Consider the following 12,988-nt stretch of genomic DNA (forward strand, 5'->3'; position numbering starts at 1 on the left):
TAATTAATATTTATCATGGCATGTCTGGTTTTTATATACAGTGCCTCTAAGATTTTCGGCTTTTTTACGTTTAAATTATACAATATTTTGTGTTATTAACTAAGTGTTGTTTAAATTGTAGTAGTGTTCCTTCAATTACTGGGAGATTGAATTAGAGTAAGAAAGATGCAATGTTAGTCTTGGGGAAAGTGTAGTAGTTGTGTAACCAATATAACAGTTTTTATATTGTTTTTGGCTTGAGAGGTGTTATTGTTAGTTATGACGTTAGCAGTTCAGAATGTCTTATAATAAATGATGAATCTGATTTTATTATTACTATTAACGATATATATGTATCTGTATTAGGTTTTAAGAGCTGTTTTGTCTACTTAAAAATTATGATGCAACTGGGTAAGGTAGAATATCTTAATATATTGGGAATTGTTTAGCTGGTTTTTATTGATGTATCTCTGTTTCTAATGATTAACTTGATTTATTCATCTACCAGACAATTCGGTAATGGTTTTTAGACTTGTTTAATTCCTTGATTACCTTTACTTATTTTATGCCACAAAGAAAATCTATTGATAAAAATAATTTTCGTTTCTTCACATTTCTTTACGTTCTAATTATTTAAATTGTTTTGTGGATCTAACCGATAATTGACCCTAGTGACTCATACAGGTGAACCTATTCTAACACATCAAAACTAATATAATTTGTCTATCCATTCTCTTATTTTGTTAGCCGTCAAAATTTTATATTTAGTTTAGTTTTTTATTTGTAAATAAGGATTAAAATTTATAATAAAAAAACGTTTTTGAAATAATTGTTCCAAAGTAAAGTTTATTCTGCGTCTACAATTACTTTGGATTTGGCTTCTACAATTTAGTAAGATATATGTTGTCTGGCTTTTCAACCATTCCCTGAATTAATTTTCTGATTTTTATTTCATATTTACTCCCTTAGATATATAGGGTGTTTTTTTTTAGAGGTGGCAAACTTGAAATCGATGTCTATTTCTTTTAATTGCAGATTTGTCAGCCATCGGTTACTTTGAGTTCAATTTGGTTTGGCAATTCATCATGAAGAGAGTGACACCCAAGCAGTGTTTGCAAATTGCAAATGATCAATTTATTGAGAGAAACATTTGATGAACGAATAATTTCATGAAATGGACCTGTCAACTGGTCACCTCATTCATGCAATTTAACTCCATTAGATTATTTTCTTGTCTATGCTGATAAACCAGACACAATAGACCATTTGAAAGACAACATTTAACACATTATTGCTGAAATAAGCCTAATTTAATGCATAAAGTTTGTGAAAATTGAACCTCTAGATTATGTTATATATGTGCAAGCCAGAGAGCCATATGCCCAAAATTATATTTAAATTATAAATGCCAAACATTAATCTTTGGAATGAACCACATATTTGTTAAAATTAAAATAAATTACAGAAAAATATTTTTCATAAAGTTCGCCGCCTCTAAATCCTATATATATATATTCACACACACACATACAGGCACATTTTCAAAACAATGTACATGTTTGTTTCTTATTAGTTATGTAAAGCATGATAGCCCGGACATGGATATTTCTTAAATTCGTCCCAATGTATTATAGATTGTAAAATCTTTAGCCGTCCATAAGTCTTATCTAAAAAAAATGAATTAATCCAAAATTTTTGTAAGAAACCAATGTATAAAGCTGAACTGTTTCATTTGATATACATTACGATGGTATGATATATTAATATGAGCTGTGCGACTGAAAGTCCCAAATTACTTCACTTTGATATTTGTAGAACTATCAAAACTATGCCCACCTCTTTGATCGCATAGTTTTGCTGAGTTGAAAAGATTATATAATTATAAAAGAATTACATACACTACATTATTAAAGTGAAATAAATTGTTTTGGATTGTTAAAAGAATTTCATACGTTATTGATAATGTTTGTCGATTCATTTATTTCTAATTATTGTTTATGTTTGAATTCATTTGTTGAAACATGACTTAAAATCATAAATCTATGACGCCACACCAAAACTGTAATTATTTTATTAACACAATGTTTTAAACTCTATTCATAAGAAAATCCAAGTCCGTTGGTAGATCTTCAAACTAAAGATCTCAAGATTTCGGTTTTAATTTCATTGCATCCGCTTTATTTGTTTGAAATTTATTTACTATTAATACAATCTAAAAGTATTTAAGATTCTCGATATTTAAAAATCAAACAAATTCTGTATTTATTACACTAAAAATATGGTGACTGACGAACAGATGGATAAAATTATCAACCTTTGAATTTTCTTTTTCTTTTTCTTTTAGGCCTCGATGATGTTATGCTTCCGTATGCGCATTATTTTCTGAATAATGACATTGATGGGAAGAAACTCTTTATGCTATCGCATTATGACCTGGAAAAGCTCAATGTTACCAAAATTGGGCACCAAGAACTCATTCTAGAATCAGTTGGACTACTCTTTGCATTGGTAAATTATTATTTTTTTTTTTTCAAATTCTTACAAAATGTATATTTTCTTTTTATTGTATTGCTGACTGTTGCTGAGGCGATATGATTTCTGAGAATGAAATTTAAAAAATAAAAAGAAAAAACTCATTGATGTATTTTTGTTTTCAGAATTAAAATTTCTTCAACTGGTCCATGAAGATGTCTGCTCAACTTACATGTTTAGAAATAAAAATTCTATTTGAAACTTAAGCAAGACTGACAGACACCTCATTTTATAGAGGTGCTTGGATAGCCAAAATATTTTAATAATGCTAATTAAAAATATGTTTTTGCCAACAGAAGTGGGGTGTACGATTAGTGTAAAGTTTCCCAACCAGAGTTTTGCAGAACACTGGGGTCTATTAAGAGATTGTCAAGGGTTCCTTCAATAAATACTGATAAGCAAACTGAGATTAAGTCTTTGTACATAAGTGCAAATGCATTTTTCATTTTTTTTTCTTTTAAATAATTTTCTTCTACATGCGGAGAAATATTTTTGGGATATAACAATATTTTCATACTATCACGTCATTTTAAAAAACGGTCAAAGAGAATTTATGTAAAACTTTACATGAGTTATTCATGAGGAACCAAACAACTTAATGAGTACAAACTGATTTCAGCAGCTCGTATGTGTTTTTTTTTTAAACCGGTTATAAAAAGAAAAATATTTTTTGCATTATGAAGGAGAAATAAATAATACTGTAAAATATTTTTTTATGTAGGAGTTTCTTGGGACATCACTATTATTGAACGAGTCCATTAAAGTATAATGGTTGGGAAATACTGGTATAAAGGATATCGTCACGTCAAATTCTACTTTACACCTATTTTGTTCAATGATGCATCAGAGACCTCCATTCAGTCTCAAGAGACAATGGATACCCCCTGTAAGAATCTCCCCACACTTATCATGGCAATAGCCAAATAATACCATTTGGAATTGCTTGAATTTGGATTTCTCTCTTTTGTAGGCAAACATTGTAACCTTCTGTAGACTTGTCTTTAACTGATCGTATACAATGATTTGTTTACAATAAGTGTTTCAACATTAAATAATTGAAAATGATGTTTCCATGGAAAGGATTACCATTTATCTCCTCCTCCCGTATGGCTTGTCCCCCACCTCCCTTATTTCGAATTCACCCTTTTTAGATTACTTCATCTGTGTACCAATGTTATAATCGGTCTGTATGTGTATACATATATCTATAAAAGTTAATGTGTGCGCATGCGTGCGAGTTCATTCCCTCTGGATTCTGAAATGACAGGGCTGAATTTTTTTTAATTTGGTAGAAAGGTACTTGATGTGTCTGGGAGTGTTCTTATGTAGATTTTGTATCGGAATGTATCTGATAAGTATTGAAAATCGATAATCAAAGAAATCTGATTAAAGAAGGAAGTCTGATTTTGACCAAAGTTAACATCTTTATACAACCTAACATCACAAATGCATTTGAGAAGTTTTGTCACCACAAAAGCAGAAAAGCCCAACCTATAAAATCAACTGTAAATTCTTTTATGAAATGAGTACGTTTAAAATGAATCTTTCTTTTTAGACCATAATTAAACCATGATACTTGACGTTTGCATTTTACATTTAAAGTTCACCCATTATTTACACATACTTTCATAAAATCAACAGTAGATTCTTTACAGTGCAATGTAGACTACAGTGTATTGTAGACTGAAACTGCAGGAAAGTGTGTGAAGCTTCCTCCCGATACGTTGCGGAGGTGGGGTCACTAACAAGAGCAGACAATCATCTATTTGCTAAAAAATAGGTAATTTCATTGATTTCGATGACAATAAAAGGATGGAAGAGTTGAACATTTGTTGATCCTCATTCAATACACCATCGGATTTCCCTGCTAGTAGATGCTAAATAAACAACCACTTGTTTATATTTGGATAAAAGGCCTATTATTTCTTGCAAAAAAAATTGTTTGGCAAGTATAAATAAAAACTGAAACTTGATGGTATTCAAGTGGAAAAAAAAAAATTCAGTTAAGTTAAAATTAAATTTGCTTAAAAATTAGATATAGCAAACAGGGTTGCAGAATTTAAAGGTATACAGCCTAACTCTGATTACTAGGATCCAAAAAATTGTGATTTTTAGGCCAGCCAAAAAATTGTGATTCTTAGGACTGCCAAAAAAATTTTGATTCCTGGAATTCCAGAAAGTTTGCAAGTCCAAGGACTGTGAAAAACTTGCGAAAAAACGTAGCGGCTTCATAAATGTTAAAAAAAACATAGCAGCTTTATAAATTAAAAAAACATAGCGACTCTATAAATTAAAAAAAAGAAATAGCAACTTTTAAAATAAAAAAAATTGTGACTCTTAAAATTAAAAAAAAAAAAAATTGCGATTGCTATGATTACAAAAAAAAAAAATTTGTGGCTCCTAAATTCCAAGACATTCAGATTACAACTGTATTTTAAAGTCTCTTAATACCCCAACTGTTAATTCTTAGAAAATTAAAAAATATGACTCCACCAATCTGATGGTAACTAGTCGAAGTTCAATTACATTCTTCTACATATGTTTGATTTAGTAGGATAAAATTTTTTATAACCAATCACTGTCCATAGGATGATTATTAACTTTTTATATAATAATATCTCTTATACTTTACCTTTTTTATTCTTACTAGTTTTAGATTTGTTCAAGACAAATTAAATCCAAGCCATTAAATGCTTTTGAAACCTTCTAAATCATTCTCCATTCCTACTTGAGTGTATTCTGCAAGACTAAACCCAATCAAGCAAATAAGACTTAAAGAATTAATCTTCAAAGTTCACTCAAATGTCTTGGATTGCTGTCGAGTGGTTTCTCCAACTGGTGTAGGGCTGGGCTAACCTAATTGGTTAAGATTGATTTTTAACAGGAATTCTTTAAAGAATGATTTTGAAGAAGTCGTTTATTGAAATTAGGAATTCTTTCTCTTTGGTATGAGTGGTTAGTCTATTAAGAAACCTTAATGTCTTAGTACGTCACCGAGTGTACCAAGATGCCCTGTTCTATTTTCTGAATTAATAAAAAAAAAAAAAAAAAAAAAAAAATTGCTCGAATGTTCAAGGTCTACTTATTTGAATTGGAAAAAGTTCTTTAAGTGAAGCAAACTATCAATCTCATACCATTTAGTTGTGTGCTCTCTCAATGCCCCCCCTCCCCATACGACCATTTAACTATATTAAATTGTGAACTTGATATTTAATCAAGCGGCATTTATTTGTATATGACAGGAATGTAGTCACCTAACCGCATTCTTTTAAACACCATCCATTGTTTTTCAACTCTAGTGTTATGCCATAAGGATTGAACTTTTTGCGTTTTATTTTTTATTAAAATGTTTGTTTCTTTTTGTAGTTGGAGAAGATGTTCACTTTTTCATTTTTCAAACAAATGGTAACAATATATATGAATTGTTTAAAATTGTTTCTCACCAAACAAGAACAAAGACAATTGTAAGCCAGTAAGTCATGTTCTTACAAAAATGATTATAATATATCTATCTCTACTCTTATATAAAAAGTCACTTTGTGTGTGTGACTGCCTTCCTCATAAGTTATGAAAGGGCTGAGCCTATCTTTTGCAAATTTCACACAAAAGTAATTTATATGTCTGGCAGTGTTCTAAGATATGTTTTGTACAGAAATTCATCTGATAAGCATCGAAAATCAAAAAATTCCGATCTTAAAAATAGTCTTTCTCTCTTATAGATAAAAAAATAATTTTTACAGAGGAATATTTTACATTACACCGGCCAAGGGAAATAATAAAATCTTAGCAAATCATTTCTTAAAAAAACAAAACAGATTTATTGTAATCTGGAGATCTCAGTGGTAGAGCATTCAACTACAGATCAAATGATCCCCTGTTCAGGCCCGGGTGTACCTAACCATTTTATTTAAATTTTTTTCTTATTAATGAGTTCAATTTACAATAAAAGAAGAGGTACCATTTAAAATCGCCGCAAATCATTTCTTGGTTTGCATATTTTAAATTAATCAGAAATGATTTTTCCATTGTCAAGCCCAAATATCAGCTGACGTGATGTTATAAACACAGAGGGAATTTGATGAATGACATTATTATTATTATTATTATTATTATTATTATTATTATTATCATTATTATTATTATTATTATTATCATCATCATTATCATTATTATTATTATTATTATTGTTATTATCATTATTATCATTATCATTATTTTTATTATTATTATTATTGTTATTATTATTATTATCATTATTATTATTTTTATTTATTATTATTATTATTATTATTATTATTATTATTATTATTTATTTTTATTTTTATTTTTTTCGGATTAGTCCACCGGACAAATTATTCCTCGTAATATAAAATATTAGATGATTAATTAATACATACGCTATCTGCATAAATTAAAATATCATGTTTAAGTGTATTGTACGACCGGGCAATGCTGGGCGTCCAGCTAATTTTAAAATATATGGGTCGCTATGGAAAAGTCATATGAACATTTAAATGAACTTGGCACAGTATCTATCATATCTGCCATTGATGGATAATAACTAACTTTCCCAATAATAAGTGATTATTGCTCTCGTGTTAAACATGCTTCTATAGTTAAAATATCTTTTGAAGAAAATCGGGTTTAGAAAATAAAGTATTTTTTCATTCAATTCTCATCAGAGTAAACATATTTTCTTAAAAAGTTAATTGTAAAAAGGGTTCGACACATAACCCCCCTCCCAAAGGTAAACCTTTTGAAATATTTTATTTTAAAACTTTTTAATTTATAAATGACAGATCAGTTTGTAGTGCAAATTTAATTTAACATTTAATGTAAATAATTTCAAGAATAAACTGGATGAATTTAAAAATAATGGTAAACCAAATTCATAAAGAGATTTTTAGAGGGGTACCTAATGGAATATTTATGAATTTGATCTTTATTTTCATCTATATGCCAAAAACGTTGAGTTTTTCTCTCTTTTTTTAAGTTTTTTTTTAACATTGATATTAGAAGCCTACTTTTTCTATTTGAAAATTAATAACTGAGTCTTAATATACTCAGTCATGGATATGCGAACGACTACATAAAGATTAACTAATTTGCCTGTTCCTTTAAAAAATGAGCATTAAGTAATTACTTATTTTATGGTTTCTTATTAGATGATTCGTTTTATTTCACTATTACGCTGAATTCTATTCGTGCATAGTTTCTACATTCTGCATATTTACATAGAACTTATGAAAACGTTCTAGTATACGGAAATATTTTTATATCTGTCTATATATCTATATATATGTATCTCTCTCTCTCTCTCTCTCTCTCTCTCTCTATATATATATATATATATATATATATATATATATATATATATATACTAAAAGTCTATATTCCAAATTTCATGATATTAGATCATCTTACAATTTATTCCTTTAATTACGTTGATATTCACAATTCTTGACAATTGTTTCGTAGCGCAAAATCATTCACTTAATTATCATATCAATCAATGAATTTATTCTGCCCTTAACTCGTCAGAAGAAATAGCAACTATCAATCCATTAAAATAAAATAAAATACATTCGGGCATAATTACAAAATCCGAAAATTAGGAGAGAAGTTGCAATTACCTTTTATTTTATCTTTTATTGTGCTATTTTTAATTTTCAAGTAAAGGCACTAGAATTTAAATTTCCGTATTAATAAATTGTATTCATTTTGATATACACTACTAAAAAAATATATTTAATATTTTATTTATTTATTATTTATAATTAATTTATATATATTTTATTTGAATAATATTAATAATTGTAATATATATATAACATATGTCTATATGTTTAATTTTATAGGAAACTAATTATAAAATGTTTGTATTTGTGTTTATTATCTAAATTATATATCCACATAAAATTCCTTTTTATTACAATTTTAATTAAATTTATTATTACATAAATTATAATTCTTTTATTGTCATTTAATTATTTTTCATTAATCTTACTTAATTTTAATATAATTTCCCTTTGTTATATTTTTCATAATTTGTTTAAAAACATTTAAAGGCTAATAATTCACTTTCATATTTAAACTAGCCTGAGTGCTCAGAATTGACCGGTGTTTGGGAGGTGTGTGTTGAGTTAAAAAGTGGTAGTAGGCAGGCAGGCTCGGACCCGTACCGCGAAGGAGGGAAAGAACGTGAAAAAAAAAAGGGATGTCTTTGCCGTGGCATCCATCACCAAACCGGAAGCGGCAAAGGTTCAACTTAAGGCTAAACAATTGAAAAGAGGCGATAACTTTCGAAAATATCGGCAAAAATAGCGACCCCTCCCTCGAGTCGAGCTTCAAAATGAAACTAATCTTGTGAAACTCTGTCGCCTCTGTCGAAAGTTTTAGGCAGATATACAAACATACATGCATACAAACATACATGCATACAAACATACATGCATACAAACATACATGCATACACACGCTCACTAACAGACAGGTGAGATTTATATAATAGATGAGTTATTTTTCTTTATCACCCCTAGTTATATTAAACGATTTTTTTATTAAATTGATAAATAATAAATTTATCTATTTTTATTTTATTATATATTTATTTATAAATCTAATTTGTACTATAAATTTTTTTTTTACAAAGGAGTCACCACTTATCAAGGCTTGGAGGCCACTCGAGGATAAGGGTTGATGAGTGTACACTAGTCAATAAGAAAATGTTGTAGTAATCGTTAGTCATGGAAATTTGGTAAATTGGATTACTTAAGGGGATGACTCATCAAGAATTTGTTTACGTTGGACTTGAAGAACACCATATTGTAGTCAGTTGGAAAGCAGGAAAACGGAACAGTTCCACAGGCGTGCAGTTCTAAGAAAGAAGTTTTGTTCATGGAATTTACATTTAGGTTTAGGCACAGATAAAAAGTGGAGGAAATTATTGATAGTGGTTTCAGCTAGATGAGCGTTATTCGTGAAAGTCAGGACAGAGGGGACCATAGATTAGAGCTCAGATGAGCACTTGCCATGAAAATAATGATAAAACAGACAGACTTGCAACGTTTCTTCTGTGAGAAAGAGGTTGCAGGAAAGAGAAAAGGGCATCCCCCACTACAAAGTCTAATTTGGACTCTGTCAAGGCAGGATAAATTGCCTCTGGCAACTCCTGCTCAGATGTGGCAACAGTACTCCATCCTTAGACATACTTGACTCTTATACAGGTAGAGAATTGCATCAGCAATGAGATATCTACTGGAGGGGTAGAATGATCCCACCATTTTCCCAGTAGCTCTGGCCATGGATTTGATGTACATGTTCCATCTCAGATCAAGAATAAAGGTCAGGCCTAGAAGTTTGTCAAAACATGGAGCCTCACCAAGACAAGAGCCAATCATTTTGATTGATGCCAGATGGGGATCAGATGAAAATTGACTTTTATTAATTACTGGCCTGGCTGCCTGGCGTTTGTAAATGTGGGTTGAGCAAAAGCAAAAAATTGTAGTAGGCAGGCAGGCAGGCTCGAACCCGTACCACGAAGGAGGAAAAGAAAGTAAAAAAAAAACCCTGATGCGTTAGCTGTTGCACCCATCACCAAACTGGAAGTGACGTAGGTTTAAATTAAGGCTAGACAATGGAAAAGAGGCGATGACTTTCCAAAATATCGCCAAAAAAAGTGACCCCTTCTCTGTAGAAAAGTGCCCAATTGAGGGTGATGTTTTTGGCCAATTTTTCGATATTTGTCATTCGAAGGGTCGAGCTTCAAAATGATACTGATCTTGTGAAAATCTGTCGCCTCTGTCGAAAGTTTTTGCGAGGCATGCATGCATGCATACATTTAAATATATGGGTGAGATTTATATTATAGATTTAAATTGAATAATATTAACCTTTTTAAAACCTTTCGATATAAATTGATATATGTTTCAGCTTTATTTATCTATAATCTAAGTTCAATTATAATATTCAAATCAATGATAAGTTGGTATGTCTATCAGTTGTCATTCTATAATTATATTCCATCTACTCTAATTTATTGAATTCAAATATATCCTAATTTTTATTGTTTTAATTGTATCCCAATATATTGAAATTAGATACCTTACTTCTTTATTTTATTTTATCCGTAAATTCAGAAGTAATAAACTATTTGATATCCCTTAAGCTATTCTTTTGTATTGATATTATTTGTGATTATTAGCGACAAATGTTACTTTAATCTATCATATATTCATTAATTTGTATATTTTATTCAATTTTATTTTACTTTTATTTTTTAATTTTATCCATAACTGAAATAATAAAATTTAATTTTAATTTGAGATGTTATATATTTATAATCTTCTCAGCTTAATAAAATTTAATTTTAATTTGAGATGTTATATATTTATAATCTTATCAGCTTAATAAAATTTAATTTTCATTTGAGATGTTATATATTTATAATCTTATCAGCTTAATAAAATTTAATTTTAATTTGAGATGTTATATATTTATAATCTTTTCAGCTTAATAAAATTTAATTTTAATTTGAGATGTTATATATTTATAATCTTATCAGCTTAATATTTAATTTTATTTACTTAATTACTACTATTTTATTTTTATTTTATTTATTTTAATTGTTTTGAAAATTTTTTACCCTAAAAATTACCTTTTTTCTTTTCTATCTGAATTTTATATACAAATATTATTCAATCAAGTATTAATAATCATTTCCTAAACTAGTTAAATTGTTTAGTACAAGTTTTTACTTTCTTTTTTTAACTTGAATAAATCATATTTCCACTTGTATTCGTGTTTAAAAGTACACTAATCATATAATAATTTATTTTAATTAATTAAATGAGTATTTAAAATAATATTTGACGAGTTAATTCTTTTTTTGCTTTTCTTATTTTAGGATTGTTAATGTTATTACAAAATAATATTATCCCTATTTACAATCTGTTTATTTTTAATTAAAAGCAAATTTTTTTATTTCGGTTATGGATATAAATAAAAAAAATTAAAGTAAATTAAAATTAAATAAAATATACAAATTAATGAATATATGATAGATTGAAGTAAAATATATGTCAGCAATAATCACAATTAAATAATATTAATACAAAAGTATAGCTTAAAGGATATCAAATATTTTAGTATTACTTTTGGATAAAATATAAAGTAAATATAGGATCTAATTTCAATATATTTGGATACAATTAAAATAATAAAAATTGGGATATATTTGAATTCAGTAAATTAGAGTAGATGGAATATAAGTATGGAATGGTAACTGATAGACATACCGACTTATCATTGATATGAATATTATAATTTAACTTGGATTATAGATAAATAAAACTCATTAATATATATATTAATTCATATCGAAATGTTTTAAAAGTTAATATTTAAATAAATAATATAATCAATTTATAATACAAATTGGATTTATAAATAAATATATAAAATAACAATTAAACTAGATAAATATATTATTTGTCAATAAAAGATCGTTTAATATAACTAGGGTTGATAAAGAGAGATATAACTCAAAATTAATACAATTTATTAATACGGAAATTCAAATTTTAGTGACTTTACTTGAAAATTCAAAGTACGGTAATAAAATAAAAGATAATTGCAATTTCTTTTCCAATTTTCAGATGTTTTAATTGTTGTGGTTCTATTTAGGTGGTCACAATATTAAGGTGAATGAGTCCTAATGTTCACTGCAAGTGGTTAAACTATGCGTGTGCTCTCTGCTCGATGACAAACGTTTGGCTTACATAGTACCAGATGAATCCATACAATCATAGTGTTAACTACCCCAGAACACCCTTCTCTGAAGATTTATTTCCCTGAAATATAATTTTTCTTTCTCAAGTTGACTTTCATTTTCAGCCAGAATGACGTATTTCAGTTCTAGATTGAGGGGGTTCCATATCAAATGGGTCATAGAGTAGATCCAACATCACTTCTTCTGACGGAGTTTCACTTAACTCGTTCAAAGTGCATTTGCTTATCTGGTTCAAATATTTCTTATGTGTGGAATATGGTGCTTCCGTCACATAAACGATACGGCCGATCCTGTTCTTAATTGTTCCATGCTCCCAGAAAATATTATCTTTGTGGAAAAATATTTTCTCTTGCGGCACAGAATTCTTCTTGAACACAGTTGTCTTTTGTGGTTTTACCTGTTTTGGCAATAGTTTGTCAAAGACTGGCTATAATGCTAAACAGAAAAACTGCGACTTTATGGAAAAGATATGCCAAGTTAATATTCACAAAGAAAAATAAAGTACAAGTTGTTTTAACAGAAAAAAATGTTCAATTTTCCACAGAACAAAAGACAGTTGAGAATTTATTTTAACTATCTCGAAAAAAAAAGTACAAAGAATTTTGAGTTCAGAAGAATTTGGAATAATAAAACGAATTGAAATCCCTTTTCATAGCAAAAATCCAGTCGAGTATTCACGTTGTTGTC

General features: G+C 28.4%; 1 protein-coding gene across 1 annotated transcript in view; it reads left to right on the plus strand.

The window, feature by feature from the left end:
• The window catches only part of LOC145247905 (connector enhancer of kinase suppressor of ras 3-like), a 113,732-nt gene that overhangs the window by 63,402 nt on the left and 37,342 nt on the right, over positions 1 to 12,988 (plus strand). The window contains exon 2 of the mRNA XM_080109530.1: positions 2,324 to 2,487. Coding sequence (XP_079965656.1) covers positions 2,324 to 2,487 — 164 coding nt within the window. The remainder of the gene's footprint in view (positions 1 to 2,323; positions 2,488 to 12,988) is intronic.

This window comes from Euprymna scolopes, chromosome 26, assembly GCF_053919585.1.
Source record: "Euprymna scolopes isolate OS-2025 chromosome 26, ASM5391958v1, whole genome shotgun sequence".
NCBI classification, from domain to species: domain Eukaryota; kingdom Metazoa; phylum Mollusca; class Cephalopoda; order Sepiida; family Sepiolidae; genus Euprymna; species Euprymna scolopes.